The sequence below is a fragment of the Pelobates fuscus genome, chromosome 5 (genome assembly GCF_036172605.1).
Source record: "Pelobates fuscus isolate aPelFus1 chromosome 5, aPelFus1.pri, whole genome shotgun sequence".
Taxonomy (NCBI): domain Eukaryota; kingdom Metazoa; phylum Chordata; class Amphibia; order Anura; family Pelobatidae; genus Pelobates; species Pelobates fuscus.
In genome coordinates, this window is record NC_086321.1 from 158,332,043 (window position 1) to 158,351,961 (window position 19,919).

A 19,919-nucleotide genomic window follows, 5' to 3' on the forward strand; every position below is an offset into this window, starting at 1 on the left:
GCTGGAGGAGGAGTGGATCCAGTCCCTCCTGTGCTGTAGTTGGGGAAGCAGGGACTCCTTCCTGCTTCCCCTCTCTCTGTGTGCAGCAGTATGAGGCTGCATTTAGCTCCGCCCCCGCATCCGGCTTGGCTCCGCCCCCACGGCCGTTTTAGCTCCACCCCCAAATCTCCGTGCAGGTTTCCTGCTTCCAGCCCCTGCGTGTGAGCTGTGTCGGCTGCCCGGCGCCCTGCTGCTACAGCACCCGGTGCAGCCACACAGCTCACAGAATAGCAAGCCTGGCCAGCCCTGGTGGCACCCCCTGCCTGATGGCACCCGGGGCGGACCGCCCCCCCCGCCCCCCCCTTAGTACGCCACTGGGGACACCGATAATTCTGAAGGTTTCCTAAGTGTTTTCTCAGCACTGTTTGTTTGGGAGTTTGTGATGTACAAGAAAAGAGCCCACTCATGTTTCTCGGCAAAGCCAATTATTTATAAAAGTGGATACACAATATCAATATTTCTGTTCAAGACTCTGATCTTTTATCAAGGTTATATTGTAAATAGCAAGACCCTTGATTGGCCATTTCTTTCTTTTTTTTCCAAAGGTGTGTATGTGTATACAAAGAATCAGCACTGAGGGGATTAATTAACTCACAATCCCAAATGCATCTGCAAGAATACTATTAGGGTGATTCCCAATTAGCAGTTTTTTAGCCATAACATCTGACAGCACTTTGATATGTAAGTTTTAAAGCAAGATAAGGAACTATACATTCAAAGAGGCCTAATAGTTGGTGCCTGCATTGAGTATATCTCTGTGACATAAACCCCAAAATAATTGAATGTGTCAAATAGAGGACCAGGAAAAAGATTTAGGGCTTTAGGGCTTTGTGTATCTGGAGTCGAAAAATGTAATCGACTAATGAGAGAAGTTGAATTTATAATTCCATTGTTATCGCAGTTGTAAGCTACATGTTCAGACATTTTAAAAGGACCGTATAGTCCCCAAAACAACTTTAGTTTAATGAAGCAGTTTTAGTGTATAAATCATGCCTCTGATGATTCACTGCTCAATTCTCTGCGATTTAGGAGTTAAATCACTTTTGTTTCGGTCAATGCAAACCTAGCCACACCTCCCCTGGATGTGACTTACACAGCCTGCATGAAAAAAAAAATGGTTTCACTTTTAATCAGATGTAACTTACATTAAAAGTTTATATGTCCTGCTCTGTAAATTGTACTTTAAGTGCAGGGTCCCCTGCAGGGTCTAGCAAGCTTTTAACAGCACATGAGATAAGACATTCTAAATGTGTAATTAAGCATTGTTCATTATGAAACCGTCTGATAAGGCTTTTTAATGTTATATTCTGGCCCTAATAGATATTTATTTTAGTAGTAAAGTACATGAGAGGTATACGGTATATGAGAACATTTTACATATCAAGGCACACCTTACGATGTTGCCAGAGGCGTAACTAGAAACCACTGGGCCCGGTGCAAAAATTGCCCTGGGCCCTCCAGGTGTCACATCTCCTCCCCTCCACCCCCCTCAGCCATGCCATGTGTTTTCTCCCTAACCCTTCCATATGTCTCATCTCCCCCCCGCAGCCCTTTCACGTGTCTCATCCTCCCCAAGTTCCTCCACCTGTCTCATTCCCTCTCCCCATATATCCTCAATGTGTTTCTTCCACCTCCCAGCCCCTCCACACACACACACACAGACACACACACACACACACTCGCACACTCTCACAAATGATTTTAACTTTTTTTTGAGACCCATCAAGCCTCCCTACCTTCAGGAGAGCTGGTCTGGGTCCTCTCCATGGGGTGTGCTGTGACCATTCCTCTCTCCTCCCACTCACTGTTTAGTATGCCGGAGTCGGAATGATGTCCTATTCCAGCTCCTGGCATCACAGATGGTTCGCGAGGGAGGAGACAGGAACTGTCAGATCAGTGCTCCCTTCCTTCCTCCCCTCCGTTATATAACGGCTCAGTAGGCACCTGCCATCCAGGCTCCTGTTAGTGGCCCACAGTTGCAGGGGTCAGAGTAATCCTTGCGACAGTGGTAGTTTTGCCACTGAATGTTTCCATTCATCAGGACCGTGTATACACTTCAAAACTATTTTATGTTTTGATTTGGCTTCTGTGGACAACTGGAAGATGCAATCACAAATACATAATTGAGTCTTTACATGAGTTTCTGGAGTGCAGATTCTCCCTCCTTTTATCTTTTTCTTTTTTTCTTTTAAAATAAAAAGTGGTACCTGCAAGAGAAAGGGGGCATGGCTTGGCTAAATTCGACATTAGTTGTATAGGCCTAATCAAATAATTAAAGGAATACTCCAACATTAGAATGTATTTATTTCTAACCCTGTCGTGTTTCTATTTTTAACTTTTATTTTTCACCAGCACGGAGCCCTCACTTATGCTTTGAGCGAACACTCAAAGGGTTATTTATTAAAGCATAAGTCACTTTGAATTCACTTTGCCAGGGACCATTTACTAAAGTGAGATAAGAGAGGAAATCCCATTTTTCTGACAGCTGGAAAGTGTGACCAATGGGTCTGATAACTGTTGCATTTTCTCTTAAAACCAGCACTTTTGTAAAATAAGATAAAGTGGACTTTATTTTAACCTCTTAAGCACTTAAAGGAACACTTTAGTGTTGGGAATACAAAGCTTTATCCCTAACATTAAGATTGTGTGTGACATACTAGAACATATTTTAAAATCTGAAAAGTAATGGATTTGCCCTAAAACAGTCAGTGAAAATACTATTCTCAGTGCAGCTATCTCATTTCCTTAAATTTCTGCCAACCTTGCATATGTAACACGTTCCCACCAGAACATTGCTGTGTTCTTACTGGTACTATGAATACAAAACTGGCATCTATTAATACTTCTAATCAAATACAAAGTTATCTATTATAAATGTGTTGGGCATAATCTTATCCTTTTAAAAATGTAACAGGACTGCTTACAAATATGTTCGGTTACAGAGATCCACAATATAAATTGCAAAAAAACTTGAACTTTGAGTAAACAAAACTGATTTAGTTTAAAAGCAAGAAAACATTGCAAGCAATTTATGTTCATGTTTACCGCTGGTTTTAATATTTTAAATCATTTTTAATGTTGCACACTATTATGCAATCATATGGGTTGTTTTGATATTTGGCAGCACAGTTACATAAAGCAGTCAGATGCTGTTTGCTGGCGGAAAATATTACTCACATCCCCACACGCCCCTCAATGCCATTGGCTGACGCAGACGAGCCTTTTTTGTGCTGTGTGTTCTATTTCTTTGTTTGTTTTTTTGTGAATACATGACTGGTTTTAAAGTCATTGAAAGTTATTTAAGCTGTGATGGGATCTGTCACAAGACATTCCACAATGGTGTGATTTCAATGTGCGTGTGCCTGAGCTAACACAGATAATATTTACATGCGTGCACATGCAGATATGTCCTTCTTTAAACTTTTTTTTTTCTCTTCCTTTCCAAGTGTGTGTTTATCTTGCCAACATTAACATCCAAGTTCAAACTGACTGAATAATGATAGGAGAAAATAAATTTAAAAAAATATAATCCTTATGTTTGTGGCGCTTCACTACTTGTTCCTCAAATCAGAAGTCTTTCTGGCTTCATTCTAGTCTATGTCTGATCTTATTTCATAAACTCTTGTCTAGCTGGGAATTTTAATGGATGTCAAGGCAGATATTTATTAGTCTGGTTTGAACAATAATTCTAGCCCAAAGATTGACACCTTCTTAAATACGCAGTGTAGGATTTGTTTGAAAGGACACTTGTTGACCCCCCACTGTTAGCCAATTAGGTACTGCATTGAAATAGCTGCTCACAATATGTGTCTTGGCAAATAGCTATATTGATGAGCCAGGTTTGTAGGATTTTTTCGTTAATTTAACTAAATAAACTTTGAATTGAAAAAACTGCTTTCAAATTTAGGTCAAAATAACTCCAGGGAAATAAAATTCCAACTTTGCTCACTGTTATCACAACTTTGCTGTTTAGAATTTTCGGTTTTCAGCTCACCACCATTAATTCATTAACTTCTTAATGAATGGGGGGCGTGGCCTGGTGTTCGGACAAGATGGACGCCTAACGACTTTGCTTCCTCCACCAGGTCCTGAAAATAGCACACAACACGATCTACGGTCCTAAAGGCTCAAACTTAGAAAGCATTTACTCCCCATACCCCCCGGAACCCGATATCAGCAGCTTGTCCCAGACCAATGAACGATTATCTGTCCTCCCTGGCTTCCCTCACAGATGATGCGGCCTCCCGACAAGTGGAGATGGCACCTAGTCCCAGAAGCCCGGGAACCTCTGAATCAGACCAAGGGGACTCACTTCTACGATGGAACTGATTCGGAGGGACCTCCGGGTCATCACCTCATACATGTTCAAGAAAACGGATGCATCTTTGAAGCACACAATCCATGCCAAGCTCATAGCCATCCGCCAAGATATCTCGACACTCCAGGAACGGGTCACTGAACTTTGGTTTGCTGCATCCACTCCTTCAGACAAAAGGAGCAGATAATGAACTGGGCACGTGAGCGCCAAACATGGCTATACTGGAATGCAGAAGTCAGCCTATACCACGACATGTCCCCCCTGATGTTAGAGGCCCGTAGAGCTCTGAGACCCATAACCAATCTACTACAAGAACGCAAAATCATATACCACTGGGGATACCCGTTCAGCCTGCACACCAAGGCTGGGGACTCGTGGGCTGTGATCAAGGCTCCCGAAGATGCTAACTGCAGGCCTTGGCTCTACCACAGGTCATAGTACAAAATTGGATCCTCCATCCCACCTTGAGACCACCCCAAGAGATGGGATGACTCAGTGGACAGACTCCGCACACACCTCCCACCGAGATGGCTGGAGAATTGATCTCAAGCAGGATCTCACTCAGAACCGCAGCCCACCACGAAAAAGTGCACACAAGCATTGCTCTAGCAAATGAGTGGACATTTCCTTCACCCCCCCCCCCCACCCAGAGTATAGAGGATACAGATTATATGGACACAAAACACCGTTGCTGAACACCTTTTATCCGGGCCCAACACAGGAAGGAGGCAGGGAGGATGTACAGATACACAGGCAAGGACGGGTGACGTCCTAAGATGGCTACCCCAAGCACCTACACACTGAGGGGCAGTTGCGCTTCAGGAAGCAGGGAGGGATCAATCCCCACGCACCCCATATAGAGCAATTGCTTGTTGATTGTCTAGGGCCTTAAACCCCACGGGTGTCCCCACCCACACCAAAAAGAACCCGGGCATCGCATTGACTGGGTAATACTGCCAGGGTTAGAGCATTGACTTGCTTCTAAGACGAGGAGGCAGGATTGCCTGCAACCACCGTCGCCAGTATAACACCCAGACTAAACGCCCCAGGAGGCGTCATCGTAACTTAAACCGAATACTCTGCGCAGAGATCAAGGGGTGGCCCACTCCGCAGTGAGAGGAATCCCTTGACCCGTGAACGGACACATGCAGCTGAGCAGGTGCACACAACACCTGCCATACATACTATTCTCTTCTTCTTGCCTACCCTTTCTCTACGTGTCCGTCTTACCCAACTTCTGGTACTATAAGAGCCCCTCTAACTCCTCACCCGAACCCCCACCAATTATATGCCCCCTCCCTCCACCCTATACAAACCAACGCCCACAACAAGGTGAGCGATGAAGCGACAACCGGAGTTCATCCCTGACCCACTGAAGGTACGTACATTCGTTAGAGGCCTGAACATGTCGGAATGAAGATCGCAGCTCCTGCGGGAGTTCTGGGCACTTAGGATCTCAGTCGCCATGATCCAAGAAACCACTTCAAACAGGACAGGAAACCTCCACTACAAGACCAAAGGTATCCCAGCGGTTACTTTGCCTCACACAAATCAAACAGGAAAGCAGGAATGGCAATTCTCTTCTCCCGCCTGACTCCCTTTGTCCCAACAGACCACTATGTGCAGCACTGCCATTCAGTGTCTCTTCCTCTGCATGGAGACACTGAACTTTCCTAATGGAGATTGACTCAAAGAATTTCTATGAGCAGATGCTGATTGGCTTGGGCTGTGTTTGGCTTGTGCTGCCTCTGCCCCTGATCTGTCTTATTGACAGTCTCAGCCAAATCAATGCTTTCCTATGTGAAAGCTTTGTGATTGGCTCAGAACACCACTTCTGATGTCAGCCAAGCAGGCAGTTCAGGAGCAGAGCCAGCAGCAGATTGTAGTAAAGGTAAGATTTTGATAAATTTAAAGGTGGCTAAATGATGGTTTTAACAATATTGGGTCAGAAATACTTATTTGGGTTCCTGACTCTAAAGGGACTGCAGAATTATTAGGCAAATTAGTATTTTGACCACATCATCCTCTTTATGCATGTCGTCTTACTCCAAGCTGTATAGGCTCGAAAGCCTACTACCAATTAAGCATATTAGGTGATGTGCATCTCTGTAATGAGAAGGGGTGTGGTCTAATGACATCAACACCCTATATCAGGTGTGCATAATTATTAGGCAACTTCCTTTCCTTTGGCAAAATGGGTCAAAAGAAGGACTTGACAGGCTCAGAAAAGTCAAAAATAGTGAGATATCTTGCAGAGGGATGCAGCACTCTTAAAATTGCAAAGCTTCTGAAGCGTGATCATTGAACAATCAAGCGTTTCATTCAAAATAGTCAACAGGGTCGCAAAAAGCGTGTGGGAAAAACCAAGGCGCAAAATAACTGCCCATGAACTGAGAAAAGTCAAGCGTGCAGCTGCCAAGATGCCACTTGCCACCAGTTTGGCCATATTTCAGAGCTGCAACATCACTGGAGTGCCCAAAAGCACAAGGTGTGCAATACTGAGAGACATGGCCAAGGTAAGAAAGGCTGAAAGACGACCACCACTGAACAAGACACACAAGCTGAAACGTCAAGACTGGGCCAAGAAATATCTCAAGACTGATTTTTTGAAGGTTTTATGGACTGATGAAATGAGAGTGAGTCTTGATGGGCCAGATGGATGGGCCCGTGGCTGGATTGGTAAAGGGCAGAGAGCTCCAGTCCGACTCAGACGCCAGCAAGGTGGAGGTGGAGTACTGGTTTGGGCTGGTATCATCAAAGATGAGCTTGTGGGGCCTTTTCGGGTTGAGGATGGAGTCAAGCTCAACTCCCAGTCCTACTGCCAGTTTCTGGAAGACACCTTCTTCAAGCAGTGGTACAGGAAGAAGTCTGCATCCTTCAAGAAAAACATGATTTTCATGCAGGACAATGCTCCATCACACGCGTCCAAGTACTCCACAGCGTGGCTGGCAAGAAAGGGTATAAAAGAAGAAAATCTAATGACATGGCCTCCTTGTTCACCTGATCTGAACCCCATTGAGAACCTGTGGTCCATCATCAAATGTGAGATTTACAAGGAGGGAAAACAGTACACCTCTCTGAACAGTGTCTGGGAGGCTGTGGTTGCTTCTGCACGCAATGTTGATGGTGAACAGATCAAAACACTGGCAGAATCCATGGATGGCAGGCTTTTGAGTGTCCTTGCAAAGAAAGATGGCTATATTGGTCACTGATTTGTTTTTGTTTTGTTTTTGAATGTCAGAAATGTATATTTGTGAATGTTAGAGATGTTATATTGGTTTCACTGGTAAAAATAAATAATTGAAATGGGTATATATTTGTTTTTTGTTAAGTTGCCTAATAATTATGCACAGTAATAGTCACCTGCACACGCAGATATCCCCCTAAAATAGCTAAAACTAAAAACAAACTAAAAACTACTTCCAAAAATATTCAGCTTTGATATTAATGAGTTTTTTGGGTTCATTGAGAACATGGTTGTTGTTCAATAATAAAATTAATCCTCAAAAATACAACTTGCCTAATAATTCTGCACTCCCTGTATAGTGTTCCTTTAAATACATTATATAACTTGGGACATGAAGGGAAGAAAAGAGGTATGATGCGCTATACTCTATAATGGAAAAGTATTGTCAGTGCTGTGAGTACGAGCAACCGATATTTAAAAATATTTTAAATATTTAAATTATGTCTGCATTGTGTATAAGAATATAACCTATATCTTTTAGAAGCCCAGAAGATCCCAACACTCGAGGAGAGCTGGCAATGTTTGGCAAATGTACACGCAAATGTGTTTAATTTTTTTTACATTTTGTTTAATTTTTTTGCATATTAAATTCAAGGTTCTCTGTATTGATGCTTGTACTCAGTCGGCACAAACAATGTTGGTTTAGCAGATGGAGGTTGTTGGAGTCGCATTGAGATTGTGGGCTATTAGCCCATAAACAAACCCATACTGTGTGGGGCTAGCAAAAGCTCTACACAAGTCCTTACTTCACTCTGCAGTACTGTGCCGAGAGACTTCTCCGTACATCTCTAGCTGCTTATAATTAACAGAACATTGCTCTGAGGCAACAGCCGACAAATCCTGAATGCTAGTAGTCCTGCCCTTATGCCAGTCAGCTCTCCAATGATCATTAGTTATGTTCCATCAGATATATCTGTTGTACAATAGGAGCTAGCCATACACTATTCAATGTATGGGTTTTCCCATGGATCCTCTCTGAATCTGTTAATTTCCATTTCTTGCACATCACAGTACTATATTTAATTAAATTATTATTTCATGATCACATTTGGATGAGCATATGGTATTTACTGGTTAAAATAAAGGCCGAGCAATGGTAGCCCTTATTTTATTCATACATTTGCTGTTTATTTTATTTTTCTGTAAATGTTATCTCCATTGTAATGCCATATTTTTTCCAATGTCTTATTCCATTATTTTGTAAATGTCATGCATCTCAGTATGTAGTAGAGGATCTAATTTTAACTGTGTGCAAGCTGGAGTTAAGTTAATTTTTAAATAATGCATTTCATGTAGATTATACCTAAATATAAACAAAATAAAAGAAAACGTAAAACACACGGATGCCCCTTATATTTATGTCACACTCACGAGATATATGAGGTTTTCAGGCACATCAAATTGATGAATATTCTTAGGTCCCTCAGGGTCAGAGTAGTGGTTTGGACATGTAAAGAATAATAAACATCGACATAGTGTAACTTTGTTATAAAAGTAAAAATCACAGCTTTAATGGTAGCACTTACAGTGTAACACTTGTAAAAAGGCCCATCAGAACAAGTTTTCTTCTCACATCAAGAGTGGAACGAAATGTCCTTGTTGAATTTTTCAGGTAGGCAGTACACAGTAATAAAAAATCAAATAAAATAACAAATAGTAATAGCAAACACTATTAGTCTCTACGCGTTTCGTCCGGTTCGCCGAACTTCCTCAGGAGTAGTGGAGTAGTGCACTCCACTACTCCTGAGGAAGTTCGGCGAACCGGACGAAACGCGTAGAGACTAATAGTGTTTGCTATTACTATTTGTTATTTTATTTGATTTTTTATTACTGTGTACTGCCTACCTGAAAAATTCAACAAGGACATTTCGTTCCACTCTTGATGTGAGAAGAAAACTTGTTCTGATGGGCCTTTTTACAAGTGTTACACTGTAAGTGCTACCATTAAAGCTGTGATTTTTACTTTTATAACAAAGTTACACTATGTCGATGTTTATTATTCTTTACATGTCCAAACCACTACTCTGACCCTGAGGGACCTAAGAATATTCATCAATTTGATGTGCCTGAAAACCTCATATATCTCGTGAGTGTGACATAAATATAAGGGGCATCCGTGTGTTTTACGTTAATCCCCTATGAGCGTTTTCTTTTATTTTGTTTATATTTAGGTATATTCTACCCTGTTTCTATATTTGTGAGGATTAAGAGGAATCCTCTTGTTTTACCTGATTAAGAAAAGGGAAGTAATTATCCTTTTTTATTTATTGATTTTCTCACTGCACCTGGGTGGTCTGAATTTTCATTTGTGTATTTCATGTAGATTGTTGTTTTATATTAGTACCTTTTATGAGTGGTGTGTGAGCATGACCACAAATCGGTATTTGCCATCTAGTTCAGCAATCAGTGCGACTGTGCACAGGCAATTTTAGGAGTTGGAAAAGTCCTATACCCAGCAGTTATATACATGAACATTATTTTAGTTGTTTACACTCCGTGTGTCCATCTTATCAGTATAGCAAACATCTATTTTCTGTGTGTGTATTTTTATTTGATTCTCATTCTCTTTCCCCTTTTGTTTTATAGGTCTTGTACTGCTGAAGCTGAAAAAGAAAATGATGGTAAGTTTAAAGCCTGTGACAACCTATGCCACCAGATTGATTCACACAGACCAATGCAATGTCACAAAAGGTCATGTATGCGTACAGGTCAACTGGTCATACCTTACATCAGTTCACCGGAACATTTTTTTCCCCTGTTGTAATTAAAAATATGTTTATCTTCAGTTAAACTTTTTTGGTTTATACATTGTACTGACAACTGATCAATAATAGCAATATATTGGCTGTTATGGAGCAGTATGCCAGTCCTGCTTTTTCCCACTTCAGTCTTAATGTGTACCTGACTTGGTGCAGTGTGTTGGGGGGCTGCTGTGTGTATGTGAGAGGTGTGCAGTGTGTGTAAAGGGTGCATTTGTGAGCAGTACAGTGTGTGTGTGCGGGGCGGGTGAGGCGGTGTGTGTGTGTGTGTGTGTGTGTATGTGTGAGGTGTGCGCGGAGGGATTGTGTTTTGGGGGGAGGCAGGTTAATACCAATATATGTTTATTTTTTTTAATAATAAAAAAAAAAAACAAGCATTATATCCCCCCTCCCTTCTTACCTCATGCCTGGGAGGGGGACCATACTGCAATCACAGGTGTTCTTAGTGGTGAGTGAACTCTAGCCTGTGGGGCTAGAGTTCACTCTCGTGAGACCTGTAGCATTGCCATGGCAGTGCTCTGGATCTCCCAAGAAGAACCTGGCAGAGCTGCAAGATAGTGCTCCTTTGGGTTCTCTCCAGTCTCCCTCCCCAGCCGGCGGCAGCATTTCACTGCTTGTGGACTGGTGATCTCCCCACCAGCCTGTCATGGAATACGGCATGGCCGGCGCTCAGCGTGTGCCCTGCATGGACCGGCCAGGGAGATCCTGTGACCTCCCCTGCCGGCCTCAGGCCATGGACATCGCGGCCCAATGAGCATTTGCCCGGTGTCCCTGATGGCCAGTCCGAACCTGAGTGTATTTCTTGCTTTGCCAGTAAAATTCAGGAACAAAGTTAACAAGCTAATTGACTGGCAATGTGTGTCAGTGTGATGAGAGGGGGGCATTCTGCTTTGGGAAGTGATGCAAAGTAGGGCTAATCATGTAGGAGGTAGAATGTAATGAGGGATGGGTGTAATATTTTTATAAAACCAACAAACCTGCTTTAGGGACAGTAATTAACTTGTATTAATAACCCGCCCATGCATATTTAGCTAGCTCTGGACAAAAGAAAAAAAAGTAAAAACAAAACTTTTTGTTTTCTAAATCTGAGTGGAAGAGGGGATTATCTACTAGATGTCACTCTGTAACATATCCAAAAATGGTTGATATACAAACCCCCAAAGTAAATCTAATACAACCCCTAAAGCAAGCAAGTATTCTATAATGGGGTTTGACTCTATGGTCCAATCATGAGGGAGGAAGTGTGGGTGGACAACGGGAGGGGATGTTGGGAAACCAAGTATGATGAAAGGCGAAATTACGGAATGAGGCAAGATTTAGGTACAAATATAGTGGGACAAGACAGGCATTCGAGAGGGAGGTAAAAGATCTTATGGTGGCACATCTGTAGACTGTGCGCATGCAAGTCACACACATGGTTCTATAGGCTTCTATTTGTTGGCGCTATTACAGTAGAGTTTGCTATCGATGGATATATTTTTGCACATAACTAATGTGGAGTTCTCTGCTGCGTAAACCACGTGTGTCGAGGGGTGCAATTACACCTTTGGGCAAAACTGCAGATTACTCTGCATAGGCAGCATTTCAAGCAAAAACACTGCTAATCTCTTTAATCTGGTTATAGTGCCTGGAGTCTCCTGGCACTGCCCATTCATTGTTAAACCTTTTGTGAGCTGTTTAACACTAAATAAGGGTTCCGGGCGACCCATAGCCAGCCCCTACTGGAAGTGTGGCTAAGGCAGCGATTACACACTTCTTTGTAGGGATACCGATTCATGCCAGCAATGGGAGCTCTGATAGGCTAAAGGCACTCCATTGACACTCTCAGTCAATCACAGACGGTCATTGCTGCTCAGGCTAATACTTCCTCATTAGCCCAAGCAGCACAAGGGGGATTGGCTGCTCTGGACTCTTAGTTAGCAATAAAACAATTAAAAAGTGCTTAACACAGAATTAAAGGACACTATAACCAGTTAAATGAGATGAAGCAGATACAGTGCACGCAGTGTCCCTTTAAGATATAGGCAACCCTTTTGTTAGTACTCTCACACATTCATTCGCTCTGGACATGGGGGAGAAAAAAGAAAAACATAACTTTTTATTTTTAACCCCTTAAGCACACATGACATGTGTGACATGTCATGATTCCCTTTTATTCCAGAGGTTTGGTCCTTAAGGGGTTAAAGTGGAAGAGGGTTATTGACTAGATGTCGCTCTGAAACTGGTCCAAAAAAGGTTGACCTACAAACCCCTAAAACAAATCAAAAATAACCTCATATATAAACATATCACTGAGAAATAACCCTTTCTTTTTCTCTCTGTATTTAGAAGGTTTTCAGCTTTATTACAGTGGCTATTACCATGATCAGAGAGTGAACGGGAAGTCAACGAGAAGTTTCTCAATCTGTTAAGTGGAGTCTGCGCGTATTCCATAAACATCTGCCCAATTACATTTTTCTGTCAAATAAAATGCAAAGTAGAATTTTCATTATGCCTCTGTGTCTCCAGCAACAGTTTTCTTACATCTCTACCCCACTTGTTCATCCACATGAAATGACTAACAGAAAATATAACAAGACTGACAGAATTAACATGACCCTAAGCAAATAATGAGGAGCAATTTTCTTAATAATTGATAGCGTGTTGTATAAAGACACTAAGAGGCTATAGTGCTTTAATTAGTTTCAATTAGCTTTAATTGGGTATTATCTGAGCAAATAGAAAAGTCTCCTTTTAAAAAAGCATTTTTCCTCTCCGGAGATGTCACTTGTGCTGACCTTTTCCCACTTCTATGTGCCTATAAATTATTTTGTGACACCAGACATCTATAGACATTTATTACAGGATGTTATTAAATACGGGTATGTACATTTATCTTTTAAAGCAAGAATGGCTGTTTAGAACTGACATAAACAATTAGCACTGAACTAATATCTGAAATCTAAGTGGGATTGAATTAAAGTTAATGTGTCATTAAGATAAAATGCCTCCCTGAATATTCACTGAATATTTGTTTTTTCTTTCTTTATGTCTACCCTGTGATTGTGACAGTATCACACTATCACCGTTTGCAAAAAATAGAATGACATCATCAGGCATGGCAATTATTATTTATAAAATGCTAACCTATTCCACAACTTTGTTCAATAGGTAAACTAAGAAAGAAGTTGTAGCAAGACAAGTTAGATGTGCAAAAACAGAAGACTTTGAGAGCCCTAATGAAATGTTTTTACATTATCAGGCCTCTTAATAGTCCCAAATGTTGGAAGGACAGTCCTGCTTGTTGGAGGGACAGTTCTGATTTTAGGGTTCTGTCTATCGGTCTTGATTTGGTTCCCTGATGTCCCACATCTTGGGATAGCAGGGATTTGTCATCAGGTATCACAGTGCAAGTGCATTACTAGATGTGCCTGCACTGTGAGTGGGCAGTAGGACCATGCTTGAGGCTGGCCAGACAGGGTGCTTGATGCCAGCTTGATATAACACAATGGGAATTCAATATATTTTGCTTAATTCTGTGAGATACATGTACAAGGGTAGGTGTCTATTCAAATTCAGCTTGTTGTTGGGCTCTAAACATTGCATTAGTTAAAGCCTTAAAGTGGTTCTGCCACCTGCTGGGGTCTTTGCATATAAGTCCCCAGGTGGTGTCTGTTTGCTTGCCTTCCGGTAGCCGTGAGGTGCAGAGTACGCTAGTCTTTTTTTTTTTTTCTGAACCTGTCCCTAGGCTCTGTAATCTTCTTCTTCTTTGAGAACCTCTTCAGCTCCTGGCTCTTCAATTGCCAGAAGCCAGCGTTGGTGCTGTACTCTTGTTTATGTGAGCGTACAACACTGATGTCTATGGAGGATCCCACAAGAGCCTTTTTTCCTAGTGACGGATGAGGGCTTTGCAAAACTCTGTCTTTTGTCAAGCTCATCAAACACCGGAACTGTCAATAAAACTTAGTAGTCCATACTTTGTAGTTGGATGTATTTTGACTGGACTGGAATTTATCTCTTTGCATTGGTTGATAATAAAGCCTTCATGAAATCTCACAATGATGTCCTGCACATGCATAAACATCCCATATAGAATTGATACATCAAATATATTTATTTTATTTGATGTATCTGTATTTTTATTTTTTTTATTTTGTATTGTTGGTTATTGAAAATAGGAACATGTAAATGTACACATGAAATTGGTTGCTTGATAAATATGCAGATCCTTTTACTTTATAGAACATTCGCACACAAAAATGACTATACCGAATGAGATGTGCTGTTAAATGTTCAAATTTTTGTTGCAAATTGATTGTTGTTACCAAATTGTGTTGACCAGATTCAGTCCTTGGTGAATTACCTCCTTTTAGTGAACAATGATTTGTTTTTTTCACATGATAGTATTTTTATTTTTTTTACATCTTACGTGATGAGCATTGGCTGGAGGAAATAATGTCATACAGCAACATAACACTTTCCCAAATCATATTGGCAAACACTGAACATCATTTGAAACTCGTAAATAAAAAATGTAGCAGACTAAGTTATGATTATTGCTGAGCAAAGCACTGCAGGAAAAACATTTATTGGAAACCTGCCTGTACGGATATATATATATATATTATTTACTATTTCTACCAACCCTAATTAAATAGTGTGTTTTAAAGAATAGGAGAATTTTGTGCAGGTAGCACACTCTGTACTAATGTCTGTTTTCTGAGACCCAGGGGGAGAACAAACTACCTCAAACTCTCTAATTGTGGCCCAGTGGATACAATCATAGGTACTATCAATCTGCCTTTTATTTTATCCCCTACAATTCCTTTTAAATAATGATTTACTGCACAAAATAGGAAAATGTTGATGGTGGCCTTTTCATAAGGACGTACAGCAAGCCTGTCTCACATAGCTCTTGCAGCCTTAAAAAAGCATTGGTTACATTTTATATATTTTTGCCACAGATGAAAAAATTAGATACTTATTGATTAGACTCTGTTTCTCAGAAACCTTAGCATTTATTGGAAAGGCCTGGATTCTGTCTTAACCCTTTTAAGGATTTAGCTATTTTAAAAAACTATTTATAATAAACACTTATGTAATTTTTGCAGGTAATGGACAACCTTGGGTATTATATATTGGTAGGTGTGTGTGTGTGTGTGTGTGTGTGTGTGTGTGTATATATATATATATATATATATATATATATATATATATTTTTACATAGTGCCCTCCACTAATATTGGCATCCCTGGTAAATCTGAGCAAAAAAAGGCTGTGAAAAATATTTATAGTTTAACCTTTTGTTAAAAAAAAAATACTCAAATTCTATGCTCTCTGAATATCAAACAACTGTAAATATACAACACATTTTATAACAATAAAATTACAAAATACTGTGTGTGTGTGTGTGTATATATATATATATATATATATATATATATATATATATATATATATATATATATTATTATTATTGCCATTTATATAGCGCCAACAGATTCCGTAGCGCTTTACAATATTATGAGGGGGAATTTAAATATAAATATAGGAGGTGGGGTGTAAAACACAATAGGACAGGAATTTGCACTATTAGTTTCAAGTTAACTCAAAGCCAATCTCCTGTACTAAATTTCCCTAGGCAACTGAGTCATGAGACTTATAATTTACCGTAATTGTGGATGGCAGAGGTTGCCTGCACATTCCACTGCTAATTTTCTTAAAGTTGTGTATACTAGGAGAATTAACGAACAAACATAAACCAGTTTATCTCGTAATGCAAACAAAGAATTGCAGTGTGTTTTGCAACTGGACCTGTGGTGAAATGTTTAATGAAGGCATTGTTGCAAAAGGTACATATGCCCGCTGCTGGTCTATGTGAAACATCTTAACATTAATAAATCACCCATTTTCAACCTGTCTCCAGTCTGCACAGAAAGGATACTGCAGCATAGTTTTCACAAGAGCAGGAAGGAGTGTATGTCTGTTAATCACTTTCATGGCCACAATAATAAATGAATCTATGTCATTCATTCTGACAACTATATAATGAGCTGGGAACACCAGTAACCTTGCAAACCTTTGCAATTTATAGCGTTTCCCTGTATGTTCTCTTTTTCTTTTTTTTTCTTTTTTGTCTGCTTCACCATGTTACAGCATTGCTATGCATTAACAGTGTTTTTACATGTGTACAATGCCACTCTCTAATTGTGGCCCAATGGATAAAGTGATGGATACCATCAATCTGCCTTTTATTTTATCACCTTCAATCCCTTTAAAAATGATTTGGTGCACAGAATAAAAATGTTGATAGTGACCTTTTAATAAGGACGTACAGCAAGCCTGTCTTACATAGGCATGTGTCATCTTGCAGCCTTAAAAATGAATTGATTCCATTGTATCTAGTTTTGCCACAGATGTAGAAAAAATTAGTAATTGTGTGGAGGAGGGGATAGGGACTGTACTGTGTCAATTGGGGATAGGGGCCGCACTGTGGTTTCTAGGTATTCGTTTGCAGGGCCCGTGCAAGGATTCACCCTAGGCTACACATAAATTTTTACACTCCCCTCATGAATGCAACTATATTCCGTCAGATGTTTATTCACTACACTCTAAATTACAGTGAAGAGCCATTTAGGGAAAGAGACGCACTGAGTAGGCATTAAAGGATAACTAGAGTGCCAGGAACACAAACTTGTTATTGTGGCACTATGGCTTCCCCCTCTGTCAAGCGCACCCCCCTCGTGGTGCAGAAGGGGTTAAAACTCCTTCTGTCACTTACCTGGGTCCAGCACCAATGTTTTATGTGCTGGCTTGGGTCTGCCTTCACTCCTCAATGGCCGCGCTCGCAATGGTATTTCCGTGACGCCAGGTTTTGCGTGACGCTGGAGTCCCTATGCATAGCCACTAAAGGAGTTAATTCTGAACGGTAATTATTGCAGTTTCTTAAAAATTGCAATAATTACCTTTGCAGTGTCACTTACACAAGCTCAATAAGACACACACTCTCTCACTGGCATACACACTTACACATTCTAACTCTAACTTACACACACTAACACATACACATTCTCACTGACCTACACACTCTCACACTTGCACGCACACTCACTTGCACGCACACTCTCCCTTACAGTGTCACCTACACACTCATACTAATACACACACACTCTCTCACTGACACACACAGTGTCACTTGCACACTCTTACACGCTCTCCTTAACACACACCCAGTCACTTGCACACTCTCACTAACACACACACAGTCACTTGCACACTCTCACTAACACACACACTGTCACTTAAACACAAACTCACACCACTTTACATAAAGTCACACTTTATTGACACACACAAACACAGCAATTTAACACACACACCAATTTACAAACATGCACACAGCAAGCAACCCCCCTTGGTGCTGTGAAGATGAAGAGGTCCAGGGTGCAGGATCCAGGATGGTGTTTTTCTGTCTGCTAGGGAACAGGAGAGCCGTGCACTCTGAGCACAGGCTGCTTCCTGCTCCCCTCACTGTGCTTCCGGTCAGGTCCAGACTGGGGATACAAAGCAGCCCTGGAAAAAAAAAATCTATACCAGCCCCATAAGTCATTGCACCATTTATTGTCGTATGTAATACATAAGGCTAGGTCTTGCCACCCCAGATGATTGAGTAATATATATATATATATATATATATATATATATATATATATATATATATATATATATATATATATATATATATATATATTGCTTTTTCTAATATAAAATATATTGGTCCTTTCAGAGTAAAACGTTTAATTATACAGTAAGCATACTCACATGCAGACACAGACAATATCACTGACACACACAAGCTCATTGATACACAGCTAATTGACCTAAAAACACAAGCTCACTCACTAGCAGGGACGCACGCGCGCACGCACACACACACACACACACACACACACACGCAAGTAAGCTCACTCACTAGCAGACGCGCACACACACAGCTTAATGTAGTGGTTCTGGTGTCTATAGCCTGTCCTCAGGCTTTTTAATGTAAACACTGACTTTTCAGAGAAAAGGCAGTGTTTACATTGTTTCCTAGTGACACCTCTAGTGACACACTCAGACGGTCACTATAGATGCTTCCTGTGCCAGTGCGGATTGGCTGAGATCCTCAAGCTTGATGATCTCAGCAATAGAGGCAGGGCTAGTCAAGAGGAGACCAGCACGACGTGGGGGGAAGAAAAAATGAGTAAAAACACAGACACACACACACCATGACACACACACACCTTGACAGACACACATGCCATCACAGACACACACATACCATCAGACACACCATGACAGACATACCATCAGACACACCATGACACAGACACACCATGACACAGACACACACACACACACACACACACCATGACACAGGCAGATGCACATACCATGACACAGACAGACACAAACACACACCATGACACAGACAGACACAAACACACACCATGACACAGACAGACACAAACACACACCATGACACAGACAGACACAAACACACACCATGACACAGATACACAAACACACACCATGACACAGATACACACACACACACCATGACACAGATACACACACACACACCATGACACAGATACACACACACACACCATGACACAGATACACACACACACACACACACACACCATGACACAGATACACACACACACACACACACACCATGACACAGATACACACACACACACACCATGACACAGATACACACACACACACACCATGACACAGATACACACACACACACACCATGACACAGATACACACACACACACACACACACACACACACACACCATGACACAGATACACACACACACACACCATGACACAGATACACACACACACACACACACACACACACACACCATGACACAGATACACACACACACACACACCATGACACAGATACACACACACACACACACACCATGACACAGATACACACACACACACACCATGACACAGATACAGACACACCGTGACACACACCATGACACACACGCACCGCGACACACACACTAACACACGCACCATGAGACAGACACACGCGCGCACCATGAGACAGACACACGCGCGCACCATGAGACAGACACACGCGCGCACCATGAGACAGACACACGCGCGCACCATGAGACAGACACACACACATAATTGTTGCTACCTGTGGGCAGACAGACGGGAGAAGGGAGAGCTCTGATGGCGGCCGCAGGAGGAGCTGGCTGTTCTCTCTGCTCCTCAGCACGCAACTTAATGAGACCGGGGCCGGTCTCATTAAGTAGTGCGCAAGAGTGGGGGAGCAGAGACCGAACAGCCAGCTTCCCCTGCGGCCACCATCAGAGCTCTCCCTGCGGCCGCCAGCACACCCATCTGTCTGCCTGGCCCCAGGTGCCAGTGGCCCACCGGGAAATTTCCCGGTATCCCGGTGGGCGAGTTCGGCCCTGGTTCCGGTATTTACAGGCAGGGGGCAACTGGAATACGGTCACATCCCGGCTTCCCCTGTGTGCTCTGTTCGGGTGCTGGGG

At 41.7% G+C, this 19,919-nt stretch overlaps 1 protein-coding gene across 1 annotated transcript in view; it reads left to right on the forward strand.

Annotated features, from left to right (window-relative positions):
* PRODH (proline dehydrogenase 1) overlaps nt 1–19,919 on the forward strand; it is a 142,422-nt gene that overhangs the window by 47,961 nt on the left and 74,542 nt on the right. Inside the window, exon 3 of the mRNA XM_063454610.1 lies at nt 10,191–10,225. Within this exon, the coding sequence (XP_063310680.1) occupies nt 10,191–10,225 (35 nt within the window). The remainder of the gene's footprint in view (nt 1–10,190; nt 10,226–19,919) is intronic.